General features: G+C 37.2%; 1 protein-coding gene across 2 annotated transcripts; it reads right to left on the bottom strand.

Moving 5' to 3' along the window:
* Positions 1-68: 68 nt before the first annotated feature.
* LOC112274745 (uncharacterized protein At5g41620) lies at positions 69-2,572 on the bottom strand. Of its 2 annotated transcripts, XM_024504458.3 has the most exons (4): positions 1,642-2,572; positions 1,441-1,524; positions 309-1,266; positions 69-147 (listed from the first exon to the last, which is right to left on the bottom strand). In XM_024504458.3, exons 1-4 carry the CDS (start codon positions 2,032-2,034, stop codon positions 143-145), a joined length of 1,440 nt encoding a protein of 479 aa, XP_024360226.1. In that variant the 5' UTR covers positions 2,035-2,572; the 3' UTR covers positions 69-142. The 2 variants fall into 2 exon arrangements, with proteins under 2 accessions (XP_024360226.1, XP_024360225.1); XM_024504457.2 differs by having other exon boundaries at positions 69-1,266; positions 1,642-2,553.
* Between the last annotated feature and the right edge of the window lie 17,011 nt (positions 2,573-19,583).

Raw genomic sequence — 19,583 nt, 5'->3', positions numbered from 1 at the left:
TTTTGATATTAAATGCATATCATTGTCTTTTTTTCTTTACCTGATATTTGAAGTCTCAAGGATCCCAGTTGAAAATATGGTGTGTAACATATTGTGATTGCCTCCTTTTTAAGTAGCAGCCGCAGAAATGCTTGGCAGCCCTTCAAGCTGAACAACGTGCCTGATATAAGGTTAGAATCTCTCAAGCTCTCCGTAGTTACATTATATCACTAAGGTATCCGTACAAGCTAACCGTTCATTTATATCTTGCATCTTCGTCCTCTTAATCTAGACAGTTGTAACAATTGCATATTCTGTATCTGGTATACCTTCCGAGTAATGAAACAGATCAAGTCCTGGCTTGCGTTCCTCCTGGCTTGGCTCTTCTACAAGAGAGGCAGCTTGCATGTATTCGGACCTGGGATGGAGGGAAGAGATGCAAGGGTTTGGAGGAAAGGTGGAGTTCGAGTCGTTAGGGTGAAAGGTGCTGACGATATTGTGCAAAACTTGGGCATCTCTCAAGGTGGCGTATCTGTTGGCATCTCGCGTGGCTCTCAGGAAAGATTCTAGCTTGGTCTGCATGACATTCAGGGCGGCACTCTTTTCTTCCAAGGCCACTTTTGCTTCCCCGAGCTTCATCTGAACACGCTCCTCCCGCCAGACCTCAGCCATCTGCAGCATGCACCGCTCCTCTTCAAGAGCTTCGCGTACTTGTTGCGTCTCACGCTTTATTTTTTCCAGCTCCAGCTTCTCATCTTCACTCTTCTGGGCTAACTCGTTGCAGACCTCTTCTATGATCAGCCGGGCCTTGCGTTCACTCTCAAACTCTTGGAGAGCTTTGGAGGTCACCGCTTGGGCCTCCATGAGCTCGTTCGTTAGTCTGCGGTTGGCGCTTTGAAGCTTCAGCCTCGCCCGACGCTCTTCCTCCAATTCCTTCTTCACAGACAGCACCGCATCTTTGATCCTCTCCTTCTCTTTCGTTTTCCAGCCTAGCTTTGCGTCCGAAATCTTCCTCTTGAGATCTTCAATCTCTCGTTGTGTCTCTCGTCGCGCCATCCTGTGAGGCTTCTCGAGCTCCCTCACCCGAGCGTGAGTTCTCATCAGCTCCCTCTGCAATGCGTTCGTCAGATGGAGGCTGGAGTTGTGGTGCTCCTCCAGCAGGCGTATCTGATTGAAAATTCTCAGAAGTTCCTGTGACATGGTGCCAGTCACGTTAAGCCCGATTTCACCGTCGCCCTTCCGAGGACTAGCGAATAGACGACAAGGTAATTGTTTCCGCTTCTCAACCTGTTTGCCAAACCAACCCTCAAAGTTCAGAGCTCCCATAAATTCCCATTCCCGTAAGAGGTTCCTAGAGTACTAGGGCTAGATAGATGCAAGTGATTTCAAAATCGGCCACTAAATCGGATTGCGTAACTAATTATTTCACCGAATTACAAAATAGTCCTCAAAGGACATTACAGAAATGGAATCGTGAGCAGTCGAGCCGTCAGGTTCCAAATTAATCGTCTGCAGCAACCTCTGAAGGCTCCCGTTTGTGCTGGTCTGTTGCAGGAAAACTAACGATATCAATGAAAAATTTATAATCAAGACAGTGGGATCCCTCAGTCAAACTTCAATGAATCACATTGACGGCCGCAGATGCATTGGTTTGCAATAAACCTTTCCGAGGTGAGGATTGCGGGTCCTGCAGGTCTCTGGGGTGAGCACATAGTCAGGCTGCGAGAACGGGCTGTCAATGATGCCTCGTTGCGAAGGCGAGGAACAGGGGATCAAATTGGGGCTGTTGTGACACGCAGGAAGATGAGCTGAGAGAGGAAGATCTTCGACCCTCCACAACGAGGCTGCAAGCTTTCGCGCCGAAGCGGTTGTTTGGTTGCCGCCAACCATGCTCGTTGTGGAGGGTATGGCATCGTACAACTGATGGTTGAATACCTTCCACTTGGACACGGGGGTTGCAGGAGCAGCTCGTCTGCCCATAATGACTCCCCTCGCGTGCATTCCGTGCAGTGATGGCAAAGACATCTCGATGCGGTGCCTGTTCATCCCCTGCATCCTGGGTCACTCACTCTCGCTGCTTTCTCACACTCTCATCCTCGACAACTCTGTTCAGATCTTTCGGCGAATTCACCCATGCTTGCTCGAACTTCATTCCAATTGCCGACTGCATCATACATAGTTGGTCTTAGCACAATCAACTCGTGCTCCAAATTCTACCTCGTAGCATAACAGCCTAATTCCACTCCGCTTGAGACCCTTCTTCTGAGATTTGCGCTTGTTTCAGCTCACGATTTCCCCTACGCTTCAACAGGGCAACTCCCTAAGGTTCGAATCATGGACTTCTATCAGACTCCTCGCCGTCTACAAGCTGCATAGACAGTGTAATGATAACCGCGGTGCCCCGCCCAGATCCTACTTCGACAGGGTTTCTCTTTGACGTGTAGGTGCAGTACACGAGCAAGTCTGAATGCGCCAAGCTCTCCTATTTTCTACAAGCGAACTCTCCACTCCCCTCTTCACTCAAAACTCAAATTCGAGACTGGAAGCAATTTATGGCCAATTCATAGCCAATTCATGCCACCTCTAACTCCTGTCTCGCGAACTAAATTCACAGCAAAGCACTCAGCGTACTTGAGAAATCACATACACAAACAGACTGTTGTGTCTCTCTCTCTCTTTCGTGCACGCGCAAACAGACCAAAAGTCAAGTCCAATCTCCACAGTACTCCTGTGCCATCCAATTTCTGGTATCACCATAGAGTCTACCCTTTCGCGCACGCTAAAAGCGCCCACAAATTGCCGCAGACCGGGTCGAATTACGGCAGTGAGAACTCATGCACCCCTCAGCGACGAGCCTGAGAGAGTGAGCTCGCATGCAGCTCCTGTGCATGTGAGACGAGGAGCACCTAGTTTCTTCATACGCAATCAGGCCGCAAGGAATTGCGAAGAATCTGGAATTGCGGGGAGAGATGCTGCATATGGTGAGAGAATCTAAGTTCGCTCTAATTCTTTGGTTGCTTCGCCTCCTGGAAGCTCGCGAGCGAACTGCAAGAGCCAGGAATCTGTTCTATCTACTCCAAGCTAGTGATGTGTCGGAGACGGCATTGCTCGTGGAATTCTACAGGTCAGGGGAGGGGTTGGTATGTTGGCGGATCGAAAGTGTCGAAGGTGGTGGACGTGCCGACAGCGTCTTACTCCATAGCGGCAAATTACTGAAGCTGGAGACCACTCGCAAGTGATCTTTTGGCTCACCCACCCTCGTCCTAATGCAACCAAGTGATGAGCGTGGGCTATTTCAGTTCGGCGAACGATGCTGAAACCCTTCTTCAGCTCTAGAGGATCGAATTCAGTCGATCGGGACTTACTTTTGGATGCGAAGGCTCGAAATCGTGGGGAAAGATGAGTTCTCGTGCGGAGGAATTCATCACCATCAAAACAGTTCACAGATTCCGATGCTCGTTTGATGTGACAATAGCTAGAAGTCATGAACTAATATCCGATTTGCTACGAAAGTTGGAATAGTTCAATTTGCTTCCCGTTGTTGGAGGTTCGCTCAATATGACGACCTTAAACCAAAGTAGTTTGTGATGATGTAAAATTCCTTCGATTACCTTCAGAAAGACGAGATTCGCACAGCCAGCCTGCACCATTGTAATTAGATTAGACACAAATCTCTCTCTGATAAACACTCTGTTTGTTTGGTGAACAGAGGTGCGGCTTGTCGTATCCCAATTTTTAATTTTTTACCTTGTGTTGAAAACAATGATAGAGACTTCAACTACTAATTTATATTCAAAGAGCCAGATTAACGGGCAAGTAAGAAAAAAATACAGACTTTGAAAATGATCCGTAAAATTGACATGTGGTGAAATCAGTCACGAAGGTGGAAGAAACGGGAAAATTGGACTTGTAAACGTGACGCTGCATTCATTCTACGTGACACCATGGCAACGGCGCACCTTGTGATGCGCCATTGAATCCCAATCACCAGTGTGGCTTCACAGAAACTGGGCCAATGAGCGCATGTTTCAGGTCCAGAGAGGAGGGGGATTCGAAGCCAAATCCGCGCGGTAGATATGCACGGCAAAAATATCTCGAGATCTAGAATTTGAGGGCACAGAAACAGTCAGAAAGTGGGCACGACTGGTTCGAGGCGTGCAGTCAAAGCACCCATATCAAAAGCGTGATGGAACCGGCAAAAGGCACCGGCACTGCGATCTGGTCCCCAAACTCCGAGTTCGATGTGCCGGGGCTATTCCCAACCCAGCGCAGAACGCTTCTGTGCTGGATTTCGGGTGGAGCTCCCGGGCACGCCAGCAATGACGAAGTCCCTCGCCGAAAATCGGGTCCCGCCTCGACGATTCAATGACGTCCTCAGGTCTCGCTGGCTCTACTACCCGTGTCACCGTACTCTGTCGCGCCATTCGATCGATCCCTGCGCTACCATCGATCTCGTCACAGAAGCGGGTGGCCTATGCTGCTGCTGCAGCATCGTGGTCGCCACTTCCTGGTGGTGTGCTACGATGTCATCGTCGCGGTGTTTCATGCGCCGAAGCCGTTGATTTCCCGAGCTGCGTTTACACGCCTCGTTCGTCGTTCGCTGCCGGCGAATTTTCAGCTACGCTTGGAGAGCCTTCCTTCAGCAATAGATTTGCTAAACAGGTCAAGTTGTCCTCCTCGAAATAGTTTCCCATATCCCCTCGAGCCTGGCCAAGCGACGCAGCCATAGCTTCGGGGAATAGGAGCGGGATGTGTACAACAACCACAACCGCCGTCTTGTAACCCACCCCGCAAGAATGGATTGGGAGTTTCGGGAAGCGCTCTTCATGTGGGTCAATTAGGGCTTGTGCAAAGGTTGCACCTTTGGTTGCTGCTTTGGGAGTGTTTCTGTGGTTTATATTTTGCTTCTCATCTTGCAATCTATTTCTCATTTTATAACTCATGTTTTGGATTGAAATGGGGAGTTTTGTGTGGTATTGGTTCTGATCACCTTATCAATGGAATTTGTGAATATATGTTTATATTTGTATCAAGTTTTTCCTAATATATCTAATTAAACATTGTTGTGCTTGCCATACTTATTCCATGGATTGCTTGCATTGTGGATTTTGAATTGTGGATAAGGTAGACTCCAAGCGGGCTTGATCGACATTCAATGCAATATATTTAATGCTCCCTATACATTACGTAACTCATTTAAATGTGATTATATATGTGTACATAAATATAAGGAGTTGTTAAAGCCACACCTTAATGTTGTTAAAGTCACACCCCCAAACCATGTGATGATTAATTTTGGAGGATAGGGAATAAAGAATGGAGATTGAGAACAAGGCATGGGAGTTGGGAAAGGGAGACATGGATGGATGGTATTGATCATGAGATGGTAATGTGGGGTGTAGCTTTAACAACTTCTTTTATATATATATATATATATATATTCAATCATCAATGGATTCATTTATTTGTCAATTATTTTAAAAAAGCACCTATTTAAATGAAAGTAAGCATGGAATTCTTCAAAAAGACAATACTTTTGTAATTTCAAGTACTGTACAAAGAAGTAAATATAATTAAAAACATCATTTTATATTCTAACTTTTGGTGTTGCAATAAATTAGATATAATTAATAATCTTTTAGAAATATGTTTAAAACAAAAAATTATTAGGTCATTAATATATATATATATATAAATATAAAATAATAAATAATGGCATGTTTATTAAGAATATTTCATATTTTAAGAGTATATTTGGATATTTTATAAAATATAATAGCAAAGAATTTAAATTCTCAATAAATAAATTATTTCTTTTTAAAAGTGTTATTTATAAAGAAAAAATAATGGATCAAAATTTTATTTTATTTTATTTTATAATTTTTAATAATAATATTTAAAAATTATTTTATTTCCATTAAATTAATATTTTTATTTATTAAAGAAGTGATAGTATAAAAATAGTTTATTTCTTCTTATTTTTAAATTTATATTTTTGATTATTAATATTTATTCTTACTATTATGTTTAATGTGGTATTTTTTAAAATACATATTTTTTGAAATAAGTTTAAAAAAGAAAAAAAAGAGAACATTAGTGAAGTTTAAATAGTAAAAATATTACATATAAAAATAAATCAATTATCAAAAAAATATAAAATAAAAAATTCAAATGTTTAATTTTATGAAAATGTAGACTAAATATTTTATATAAAAAAATTTATATATAAAAATACTACAACCAACTCAATATAAGGTCTAAAGTAACCAAGTAAATAAAAGTCAATGTTATTTCATACCTATTGATGCTTGTGTGCAAAATATTCATCTTGTGATTCTAAAAGCCCACTTTTAGACTTGAGTTGGAAAGAAGGTTGACATCTACATTGCAATTCTGTTGCTTTAATGGTCTTCAATAGTTTCAACTTGACAATATCCCTCCATCATCTTTTTTGTATGAGGAGTTACCTCTTGTGATATTTTAGGAATATTATTGTGATGAAGTATGACTGCACACATTCAAAAAGCCATAAGCCTTGTCAATAGTAAAAAACACATAATACATAATATCAATGCATAATATATTACAAGTGCATGGTAGAATAAAAGGATATGTAAAATTTGCTTGCAATAAGAGATATCCCATGACTAAAGATGAAGGTATTAAATAGAGGGTTGGAAGAGAACATCACATCCTATACAAATCAAGTCTAGTTATTTGAAATGCTTCTATTTTGAGTGTTGCCAAATGCAAACATTTTCCTAGCTTCAAAGCCATCAATTCTACCTATAACTATATACATAATCTAACAAAAGTAACACATGTGCCAGTTGTAGAATTTGAATATAAATTTTGAAAATTTGTAGATAGTGGAGCTTGATCATTTTAGGAAATCAACTCTCTTAATTTTTACATAGTTCAATTTGTTAGTTCTTTTAGGTTGTATTAAAGTGTATTTTTCTAATCTTGTTTGAGGAGATACAAGCCTTATAAACGACATTGCAAAATGTTAGGTCATGGGTTTAGTTTGTTGTGGCTCAATGAAGACGAAAAATGGTTATTGTTTGCACCCCTTCTCATGCATTATGCTGTCATAGGAAAGTCATGGATGAAAGTGTGCAAAAAATCTTCCTCTCAATTTTCTTTAAGAATGTAGTTGGTATGACAATTCTGGAGGCAAGAATCAAGACATATGGTTATCATCATTGAATGCCCCACAAAACATTGTCACAAGTGTTGGAGAGCGAAGGAGCTTCTGGATGTGGCGAGGAAATGGGCAACTAAATGTCACATGTTTTTTTAAGAAATACTACTAATCTCGTCCAACTATTTGTTGTAATTCACATTACTCCTCTGCTGCCATACATTGGACTTGACATATCCATCGAAGAATCTGAAAGAAAAGGAAAAATAAATAGAGTCGGTCACTTTTGAAGTTGGTTGATTTTGTGATGTTTGGGATGGGAAAATTCACAGAGAATGTACTTCAGGGTGTCACTTGTATTCTTGTTGTCAACCTGTTGCGCACTCTCCCTCTTGCCCACCACGAAATCATAAGTGCCGAAGGTGATGCAGACGACGAGGAGCCTGTTACGGACCCCATATGGCCGCAATTTGCAAATTGAGTATGAGTTCTTGTTACGGTTGTGGAGAAGGATTCCAAACTGCCCGAAGTTTCGGACGTGGTGGTCGCGAAGGGTCCAGAATTAAAGCTTATAACACTCCAAGGAAGGCCATGATAGCAAATAATGAGCCTCAGAGCTGAGCTAACACAAGAAATAAAGATGCTAACAAGACAAAATCTACAAAGTAAAATGCTCAACAAAGAGATAGAGTCAGAACAGTAACAGAGAACACACCTTAGTACAACAAGCTAAGCAAGACAACAAGGTCTGTGAGGGGTATGAATGATTCAGAAGAGAGTTGGACGATGCAGCTTGACAACTAAGCACGACAACCACGTCTGTCATGGGATATCGATGCCACAGTAGAGCGGTGGACGATGGAGCTCGACAGCGCAGCCCAACAACGAGGTCCGTGAGGGGTATTGATGATGAAAGGAGAGCGACAAACGGTGCAGCGCGATTGCAGGGGTGTCGACATTGCCATCCACTACAGGGTGTATAAATCCATTGCAGGAGCAATAAGGAGCTTTACTGATAGGAGGTATGTTTTTGAGAGAAGGCGGAGAGGAAGTAGATTTTGGAAGAAGAGGAGAGCGAAGGGTGTCTATCAAAATTAGTTTTGGACCTTTTTTTTGGCGCAAGATTAGTACAGAAAAGTAGATCACAAGGTTAAGCAAGTGGATAGGCGAGGACTGAGCAATGGCTCCAGAATCTTTTGAGATTTAATTTGGAGCAGCAGCAGTGGTTCTTGTGTCGTTCAAAAGCCCTAACACTCATGATTCTAGTTGTACTACAGATGCACTCGTTAGATTAGCGTTGAATGTATACTATATTATGCACAAGTTAAATATTGTGATTTGAATATCGTGAAATGCTGCATGAGCTTATTGCCTTCTGCGTCTTGGTTGTGGATGTCGCTAGTTGTTCTCTAGAGCCTCGTTAGGGGTCTGTGCGCATGCTCAATACAATTAGAAAACATCATCGGTTGTGAGTCTACTCATGGTTGGAGGGCTTTGGATTGTCTTCAATTATTCTCTTAAATTAACAAATTTTGGGTTGGAATCCCCTAGCTAGGAGCCGCTTGATGGTAGCTCCTATACAAGCTTATGGACATCAAAATCGGAGCAAAGACAAATTTTTGGTAACATCTGAAGTAACCTGTGGTCTATTTGGGCAATTTGGATGAGCTTTCTTTGGAGGAGTAGTTTTCATTTTGGAGGAGTAATTATCAGAGATCAACAATTGGATTGTATTTGCAAATATTTGTGTTACAAAAGTTGCTTAAATGTTTGGTTCCAAAGCTAAAGATTGCAAATTAAGATTGCATATTGAAGAGATTGGAGTGGTTATTGGCCTAAAGAGCCTTCAAGCAAGGGACATAAGGTACAGTATTTGATAAGTGGTTGAATGTATCAAAAGCAAAAAGAAAGTATTGAATATTTGATTATATTGTGTATAAGTTAGAAATGTGATTTAGTTTGTAATTGTGGTTATATTTTCTTATATAATTTAATAATAATAATATTATAATATAATTAATAAAAAATAGATTTTTTTAGGGTTTGCAAGATTAAAATTTGTTAACTATATTATGGATTTATTTTATTCATTTGGAATTGAGATTTGGAAGTAGTGAATTTTTTTATAATTATAATAAAGATTTTTGTGAAAGTATTTTGTGAATTTTTATAGATTGAAGATTTTAGAATTTAATTAAAACTTGTTAGGTTTAGATTTTGCTTAATATTGATTAATAAATAGAATATTCTTAAGATTTTTTGCATTAATATTTGTTACATTAGAAATTTCTTATGCTCTTATTAGCATTTGACAACTTCTAATATTTCATAGATATATTACAAAGGTTTGTATCTTATTTTTAGAAGCAAACATTTACAATTAAGATGGTGAGTCCCATCAATAGATTTTAATTGATGGAATTGTTAAAAATATAGATTTTAGTTATTTAAATATAAAAATATTAAAATCAAAGAGTCTTTTAAATGATATAATTATTTATTAGAATTTAATAATATTTATAGGATACAAGAGTCTTATAAGATTTTTTTATAAAAATAGAATCTTAATAAGTTTTGGAGGCAATTATCTTAGTTGGTTTATTATTTATTATTTTTAAATATTAAAAATTAGTTATTAAGACCAATTTCTATATTTTCCTTCTATCTATATTTATTACTTATTAAAAATCTATAAATATTAGTTAATAATTATAAAAAGCATGAAAAAGAACTTCATGTCTTTTAAATTATTTATATTAGAAATACTATTTTTAGTTGATTTAAATTTATTTTATTATTATAAAAAATAAGAAAATAAGAAAATATGATTTTAATTTGATATTAATATTATAAAAATATTAGAAGAATTTTTAGAATTTATTTAGAACCTTTAGGAATTTTTAGAGAAAATTTCAAGACTTTAGTAAAATTAAGTTTTTACCACCTTAGGGGCCTTTATGAAGAAATGAATCAATTTGATATAGTTAAGTAATAAAATGTCAAGTACTTCTATTAGTATAAATTTTTTTTTGGCTTAATTTAATAATTCTAATCATAAAAGATTAGAATTAAAAAATAAATAACAAGGTTGAAAAAGTGAATAGGCAAGAAATGAACAATGGCTCCAAAAACTTTTGAAATTTGGTTTCGAGCATCAACAATTTTTATGGCATTTAGAAGCTCTAATACTTGAGATCAAGTTGTATTGTGGATTTATTTATTGGATTAATATGAAAATTTTATTATTATGCATATATTAAATATTTTGATTTAAATATCATAAATTGTTATGTGAGCTTACTTTTTTTTTTGAGTCGTAGATGTAAAACTTGTTAGTTTTTTTTAAAGCCTTGATAAGATTTTGTGCACATACTTTATATATTTAGAATATACTATCAATTGTGAATTGGTTCATTATTTGAGGTCTTTATATTTTCTTTAAAATATCTCTTAGATTAATAAATTTTGAAGTAAAATTTCTTATTTAAGAATCACTTAATGTTAATTCCTTGACAAGCTTTTAAATATTAAGGTGTTTAATTATTTGATGGTAATTGATAGTACATCTCAAATATTACTTCAAAATTTGATTCATCTATTTAATATTTCTATTAGTTTAAAAATAAAAAACCAAAGTTAATTTTATATTCTTTTTTAGAACCTTAAAAAGAGTTCTTCAAAAACTTGATACAAATTGAGTTCTTTTATCTAATATAATATCTCTTGGAAATTTATAATTATATTAAATATTGTCAAAAATGAGCTTAATTTTTTCTTCATATGTAATAGATTATATACATGGTACAAAATGTGCCATCTTGGTGAAAAAATATACTATTATAAATATAGAGTCAAAAGAATCTAAGATTGAAAGATCCATAATAAAATCCATGGAAACAAAAGACCATGGTTGTTTTTGTATATATAATGGCTAAAAAAGTCCATAAAGTTGATGATGAAGAGTTTATAATTTTGATGAAAATCACATCATTGTATAAAGACTTTAACTGCCTTCTATACTTGAGACCACAAAAAATCTTTAGATACTAGCTCCAAAATCTTATTGTATCCAAAATGCCTTGTTGAAAAGATGTGATGAGCTTAATGAACATATAATTATGCTTTGTCTTTTGGAACATATAAGCACTTTTTAAAATATATTAGATTATTCAAAAACTTAAATTTAAAAGTATCATAAGATTTAAAATTATTATTCTTAATATCATGAATAAGAGGGTTAGATGATATATTTAATTAAAATTATATGAAAAAGATTAAATCAATAGTTAATGTTGATTTCATTGCTCAAAGATGAAATTATTTAGCTCAAGAAGATTATTTTTTTTTTCAATCGAAAGTTGCATCTCTTTGTTTTGGTAGAAGATAAAAGATTATTAGATTAGAAGCACCTTCTAAATAATAATGTCATTATTGAAATGAATCCATAATTACAAGAAGCTCATTTTTATTAATCTTGTTATAGATCTTGGCTACTAAAAATTTCTTGGAATAAAAAGCTATTGAGTAGAGGTTGTCATTTGCTCCTATTTCTAATAATATTTCACCCTAGGCAAAATTTAATACATTTGTTTCCATAAAGAATGGCTTAGAGAAGTTGATTCAATGCAAAATTGATTTCAAAAAAAATATTGACTTTAAAGCTTCAAATAATGCTCCAACTTCTTTATTCTACTCAAATTTATCTTTACAAGTCAAATATATAAATGGAGTTACAATTTGAATTCTTTTTTTAATAAAGATTTAGTAGTAATTAGCAAATTTTGAAAAAAATATTTTACATTCTTATTATTTTTAGAATCTTTTAATCTATGATAGTTTAGACTTTTTTAAAATTTATTTTATGGCCATTATCTAAAATAGTATATTATAAGAAGTCAACTAGGATAGTATGAAATATATAATTTTTTTATTTTGGCATACAATCTTGTATCTATAAGTTTTTTTAATATAAAATAAACATAAAGTTTATGCTTTTTTATATTTGTAAGATAAATAAATTTTTTTTCTAGATAACAAAGAAAGAAAGTATCTGTCACGGACACAGAATACAGACTTGATATCTACCAAGAAGTTCAAGAAGAACTGGCAAGAACTAGATTAATCAGATGAATACAAGAACAACACCAGAGAGGTGAGCTAGAGCTCCAAGAGATGTGTTGTCGAGACTGAAGAACTCTTCAGCCTCGATCCCAATATATACTCCTATTTAGGAAGCTTCTCAAGCAACTTCTACCAACTAAGAAGCTTCTAGAAGGTTCCAGAGACTTGCTTCTAGAAGGTTCTAGAAACTTATCTCTAGAAGGTTCTAAGGACTATGTTCCTAACATCTTCTACCAACTAAGAAGCTTCTAGAAGGTTCCAAAGACTTGCTTCTAGAAGGTTCTAGAAGCTTGTCTCTAGAAGGTTCTAGAAACTTGTCTCTAGAAGGTTCTAAGGACTATGTCCCTAACATCACCCCCTCCTTTAGCTTCGAGGTCTCTGAGAAGTAATGTTGTTGTCAATCAGTACCAACGCAAGAAAATGAAGATCTGTCGTATAACGTCTGCTATGAACTCCAGCTGTTGTTCACGAGGTAAGTGGTTCATCGGCCCTTGAAGCCAACGGTAGTGGCCCACTCCTTCAACTTCTGACCAAGCATGAACTTCCATGTCTTCATTGTGAAATTGTCCTGCAAATATGCCTTCTGGTTGACCATCGTAAGCAAGCTCGGACTCAAATACAATCACCAATGATCCATTACTTGGTATCTTCCGTCGTCGTCGTGGTACAGGTGGTTCTTCATCTCGAGGTTGCCTTCGTGAACTAGTTGGTTGAGATAATCTGACTGGCATAGTATCTATCTCTTGGCTATCCATATCAGAAGACCAAACTATGGCTATTGAAAAAATTCTATTTTATCTTGGAGAAAATAACTACATCAACTACGAATTTTGGTGGTGCTCTCTCTCTTTCTTATATTCTTGGGTGAGCAAGCTTCAGAAAGAAGCTATTGTCGAACCGGCTTAGGTTTATGAGGATGTTGTTGATGAAACTCTTATACCTTTTGCGGTGCATTGGTGAGATTTTCAGCTGGCTCCCACGTTTGTTCATTAATGTCATAGCCGCACCAATGAACAAGATACTCCAACTTGCCCCACCTTTGCCAAGAATCCAGCACCTTTTCAACCTCGTATTCCTCGTGGTTCTCGATCTCAATACTAAGTGGCGGACATTGCACTCTTCCAGGAAAAGATGACTCTCGATAAGGCTCCAACAAAGAAACATGAAAGATTGGATGTACCTTCATAGAAGCCGGTAATTCTAAACAGTACGCCACTGGATTGATTTGCTTTTGGATGATAAATGGTCCCAATCTTCGATAGTCCAACTTATCACATGGTTGCTTGGTCTTGATATTCCGTCGAAGAAGCCATGCTTTATCTCCAATTTTGAAAGTAGGTGCTTGATTCCAAAATCTATCTGCAGACGCCTTGTAGGATTCTTGAGCGGATTGTAATTGAAGCTTCAATGTATTTTGAAGCTCTGATAGTTGTTTCGCAAACCCTTTAGCTGCTGGATTATTATTTGTTGATGGACTCAATAAATCAAGCTTTGGATGATACCCATAGTTGGAAAAGAATGGTGTGTATTGAGTCGACGCATGGAGGGTGTTGTTATATGTAAACTCCGCTAGCGGCAGATATGTGGTCCAATCGTCTTGCTGATAGTTGATGCTGCATCGTAAATATTATTCCAAGACTTGATTCACCCGTTCCGTTTGACCGTCAGTTTGAGGATGAAAAGCCAAAGAAAGCTTGATATCCACCTTCAGTATCTCAAAGAGAGATCTCCAAAACTTTGATACGAACTGGATTCCTCGATCTGATATGATATCATCTGGTAGTCCATGATATCGATACACATTATCAAGAAAGAGCCTTGTTGTGACTTCACTGGACGATGTCTTCTTGCAAGGAACAAAATGTGCCATTTTTGTAAGCCGATCTACCACGACAAAGATGCTGTCAAATGAGTTCGATGATGGCAGGTCCGTGATGAAGTCCATGGAAATTGAAGACCATGGTCGACGTGAAATCGGCAATGGCTGTAGGAGTCCATAAGGGCGATGCCGAGGATTCTTAGATCTTGAATAGATGTCGTAGGAGAAGACAAAATCTTTTACATCCTTCCACATTTGGGGCCACCAAAAATCTCAAGAAATAAGCTCCAAGGTCTTGTTGAATCCAAAATGTCCCGCAGCTGGAAAATCGTGGTGAGATTGAAGAACTCGGAGTCGTGCTGATCCTTTTGGGATATATAACTGCTCTTCAAAGTATAAAAGATCTCCCTCCACCTTGAACTTGTTGTCATTGGCACGCTGCTTAATATCAATGGCTACTGAATCTTCAATGGTTACGGCACGTACCTAATTCAGGAAGTTAGCATCAATTGGCATAATAGTAGCGCAAAGCTGAAATTGCTCTGGCTTCAACAATGTCGTACATTGTTGATCAAACGCTGCTTCTCTAGCCTTTGGTACAAGATACGATCTCCTCGATAAGACATCAGATAGTCCTTGCTGCTTTTCAGTTCGATAAGTGATAATAAAATCGAACCTAGATAGCAACATACTCCATCAAGCTTGACGTCGATTTAGAACTCGAGCCGACATGAAATACTCCAAATTCTTATGATCTGTGTATACGGTCACTAGATGTGCAGCTCCTTCAAGAAAGTGATGCCATTCTTGGAAAGAATCCATTATAGCAAGAAGTTCCTTATCGTGGATCTCATAATTGATTTCAGCAGCAGAGAACTTTCGAGAATAGAATGCAACCGGATGGAGCTTCTTATCTTCTCCCATTTGTAAAAGTACAGCTCCCAAAGCAAAATCCGAAGCATCAGTTTCTAAATAGAAGGCCTTTGTAAAGTCTGGATGTATCAAGATTGGAGCCGTAGTAAATGCGGTCTTCAGATTTTGAAACGCCTTCTCTACTAGAGGTCTCCATTCCAGCTTATCTTTGCATGTCAACTGAGTGAGAGGAGCAGCAACTTGAGAGTAATTCTTGATAAAGATCCGATAGAAGTTGGCAAAACTAAGAAAGCATTGTACATCTGTAACCGTCTTCGGAACCTCCCAGGACACTATTGCTTCCACCTTCTTGGGGTCCATCTTCAAGCCTTCCGTAGTCGCAACGAACCCCAGAAACTCCATCTCTATTTGGTGAAATAAACACTTCTCTAATTTGGCATATAGTCCTCACTCGCGTAGTTTTTCCAATACCAAACGAATGTGTTTTTCATGCACTTCCTCATTTTTGGAGAATATCAAAATATCATCCAAATAGATGACAACAAAATCGTCAAGGTACTCTCGGAAAATGTCATTCATCATATGTTGAAAGACCGCTGGAGCATTGGTAAGACCAAAGGGCATGACATTATATTCAAAATGGCCATACCTTGTACGGAACGCTGTCTTCCACTCATCTCCTTCCTTGATTTGTACGAGGTTGTAAGCTCTCCTTAGATCAATTTTTGTAAAGATCCTTGTACGTCCAAGTTGTTCTAAGAGACCAGAAATCAAGGGTAACGGGTAACGATTCTTCTTTGTTACCTTGTTGAGGCCTTGATAGTCCATGCACATCCGCAACGAGTCATCTTTCTTCTTCATAAATAAGATGGGTGCTCCAGCTGACGATTTTGAATGATGGATGAAGTTCTTGGCTAGATTCTCGTCGATGTACTTCCGCAACTCTGCCAACTCTATCTGCGATAGATTGTAGATTAGGCCAAAAGGTGGTTGTGCTCCTTCCTGTAAGTCTATGGCGCAATCATATGGTCTGTGTTCCGGTAGCATGTTGGCATTTTTCTTTTGAAACACATCTTTAAAATCCTTATATTGCTCTGGTATACTTGCTGTCGAGATCTTCTCCTCGGTAGTTGGAGCCGCATAAATGACAAACGGTGTGCCTCCCTTGGACAATCTTATAAATGCTCTTGCTCCAATAAATAAGGATTTCTCTATTCGGGGTTTTCTACTAGGCTTGCTCTTGGGTGGTTTTGTGGGAAAGGTCATCTTCCACAATCTCCAATCTATGGATGGGTTATGCTTTTTCAACTAGGAAAGACCAAGAATAACAAGATTTGATGGAGTTCTAATAATATTGAAAATAATATGACTACTATGGTCCTTAAATGTCACTTCTATAGGTTCTGATTCATGGGTGACACTACCAGACAATAAAGGTCGTCCATCTATGACCTCAACGTGAACAGGTTTGGATTTTTGTACTAAAGGGATCTTATGACGCTTTGTAAATTCTTCGTCTAAAAAACAAGCAGATACTCCTGAATCTAATAATGCTAAGGTTCTCAGTTTCTGAGGGCCAATAAGCAAAAGATTGTAAAACAAAGGGCAGGTTGAGCGGAAAGAAAGGAACTTGGTTGTTGTTGCGATATTTCACTGTCCAGCCGCACGGTTCCTATTGTGGCTGGGCATCCTCATTTTCTTGAATAAACGCACCCCTAGTCTTGATAATACGTCGATTTTGCTTCTTGGGGCAGTTTCCAACTTTGTGGCCTTCTTTACCGCAATACAAGCATAGACCTTCCTCCATACGCCGCTTTTTTTCTTTTAGAGTAAGAGATTTGACATGTACCGCATTAATTTGCATGTCTTCTACCTTTGAATGTGAATTCACGCTACTTGCCGACATAGTTGGGGTGTGGCGAACCGTATGTTGTCTTGAACGTTGATCTTGGCGACGTTGAAATAGGCGGTTATCGCACTTCACAGCTTGGCTAATAGCTTCGTTGAGCGTTTGCGGATCAGGAAGAGTTAACAGCAAATCCTTCACATCGTCCCTTAAACCCCAATAGAATTGACTCATCAATACTTCTTCGTCCCAATTGATGTCGCATGCTAATTGCCTGAAGTCCGATGCATAAACTAATGTAGAACGCATCCCTTGTCGTAGTGATCGGATCTTTGTTGTAGTCTATCGAACCTTGTCGTGTTCACCAAATGCTTCTGCAAATGCCTCCAAAAAGGTTTCAAAGTTGTTTAGTATGGACGATCGTTTTTCAAACAAAGGAGCAAACCATGATAGAACTTGTCTTGTAAGTAAGGTTCCAACAAGCCCAACACGTGACTCCTTCGTTGGATAGCGTTCGGGCTGTAAAACTGTTATCAACTTGATTTGATTGACGAATCCTCGAAACTTAGAACGTGTACCATCGAACTTGTCCGGAAGGCTAACTCGGGGTTCCTTATATTGTAGAACCAGCGGTGCTTGTCGAACCTGAGGCAAAGTTGCTTCTCCAAGTGTAGAAGTTTGAGGCTGGTGCAACCTAGATTGTGCCATCCCAGATGCTCTATCATTATGAAGCCTTGCCACGACTCCTTCAATCTTTGCAGTTCTTTGCGATAACGTAGCGAGGGCATTCATGATAGCATCTAACTTGGACTCTGAACTTTCCGTCATACTAATGTCTTGGCCCCCGACCATTCTAAGAGAAGGACAGAAATGACTCTACAAGAAGACAATATTGGTTTAGAGGAGGGTACTCCGCAACCTCTAAAATGCCTTAAGAGCTTCAAGAAAAGGGGTAATCCACTCTCTCTAAGAAGAATAAGACTCCAATATTGTAACAAAAGAAGTATCAGTTTAGAGGAGGGTAATCCGCAACCTCTAAAGTGCTAGTACACTTCCAAGCAGAGAGGTAATCCACACTCTAACAAAGAAGAAACTAGCTCTGATATCTGAGGTGAGTGAAGTCTCGACAAACTGTCATGGACACAGAATACAAACTTGATATCTACCAAGAAGTTCAAGAAGAACTGGCAAGAACTAGATTAATCAGATGAATACAAGAACAACACCAGAGAGGTGAGCTAGAGCTCCAAGAGATGTGTTGTCGAGACTGAAGAACTCTTCAGCCTCGATCCCAATATATACTCCTATTTAGGAAGCTTCTCAAGCAACTTCTACCAACTAAGAAGCTTCTAGAAGGTTCCAGAGACTTGCTTCTAGAAGGTTCTAGAAACTTATCTCTAGAAGGTTCTAAGGACTATGTCCCTAACATCTTCTACCAAGTAAGAAGCTTCTAGAAGGTTCCAAAGACTTGCTTCTAGAAGGTTCTAGAAGCTTGTCTCTAGAAGGTTCTAGAAACTTGTCTCTAGAAGGTTCTAAGGACTATGTTCCTAACAATATCTTAAAAAATATCATTTATTAGATGTTAAAAAATAATTGATACATTTGAAAGTCCAAAAGATATTTAATTTTTGAAAAGGCTCTTAAATTAGTCTTTTTAAAAGTTGTAAAATCTTTTCCTAAGTTTTTTTTCAAATTCTATTCTTGAATCAATTAAAAAACCTTAAAGTCATAATAGGTATATAATTTAATATCTTAAGATTTCATTTTGATCTTGGTTCATAATTGGTCTTTTTTAGGTATCAATTCTTTATATTTTGATATAATTTTTGCTAAAATCTATCCTTGATCTCCTACTAAATATTTTTATATTAATTATTTATTTCATTTACTTTAAAATGGTTCACTTATACTCCTACAAAATAAATTAAAGTCTCTTTTTCAAGAATACAATGTTAATATTTATTAATTTTACTACCTCTTTGTTTACTATCTATATTTACTAAATTATTTTTATTTAAGCTCCTTCATAATATAATCTTTTTTTTCTTTATTTATCATATAATCATGTTATCACACAATAGTAGCAATCACACAAAGAAAAGATGAATCAAATACTATATCACCTTGCTTGCTTTCATCTTGTATACTATATTACAATACTTCTATGGAGTAGAAGAAAGAATAAGATGCAATAAAGCCTAGCCTTATTAGAGAGTAGCAATAAAAAAAAAATAGCAAGAAGGAAAAAACCTTGAATGATACCATTGCTTGACTTTAATCAATTGCCACCACCTTAAGAGCTATGAGCTCTTTCAATACAAAATACAAGAAGAAAAAAAAAGAAAGAGCACAAATCAAGATCCAAGTTAGACCTTTATCACATTAACCTCCTCTATTCCAATGGAAGAGGCCAACAGTACCTAAATTCCAATATTTAGCATTAATAATGGAATAATCTTATTTGGTATCAATAATCACTTGGTACTATTATTAATATTTTATTTATAAATCTATTAATACTAAATCTATATTATAATTGATATTATATCCAATTAGATATTTATTTCTATATCCAATACAAAATAATTCTATGATATTATATTATATTTATACCATATAGTATTATATCAATACTATATTCAATTAATACTTTGAATATATTTATACCATATCTAATATATTATAGTTCCTATAAAACTGGACTGGTCTATCTCCAAAGTTTAAGATCCTTTTAATCTACAACAATATAAAATCTAATCACAAAGTAGGACAAAATGGACCAAAACCAAAACCAAAAAAAA

Source organism: Physcomitrium patens, chromosome 22, assembly GCF_059467195.1.
Source record: "Physcomitrium patens ecotype Gransden chromosome 22, ASM5946719v1, whole genome shotgun sequence".
NCBI classification, from domain to species: domain Eukaryota; kingdom Viridiplantae; phylum Streptophyta; class Bryopsida; order Funariales; family Funariaceae; genus Physcomitrium; species Physcomitrium patens.
The sequence above is the reverse complement of the archived record's forward strand: the minus strand, read 5'-3'. Positions and strand labels throughout refer to the sequence as shown.

Coding starts and splice junctions, on each gene's coding strand:
- LOC112274745 (XM_024504457.2), bottom strand. CDS start 2,034: ATGCAGGGGATGAACAGGCACCGCATCGAGATGTCTTTGCCATCACTG. Junction 1,525..1,641: donor GCAATCCTCACCTCGGAAAG/GTTTATTGCAAA, acceptor TTCCTGCAACAG/ACCAGCACAAACGGGAGCCT. Junction 1,267..1,440: donor CTGCTCACGATTCCATTTCT/GTAATGTCCTTT, acceptor TTTGGCAAACAG/GTTGAGAAGCGGAAACAATT.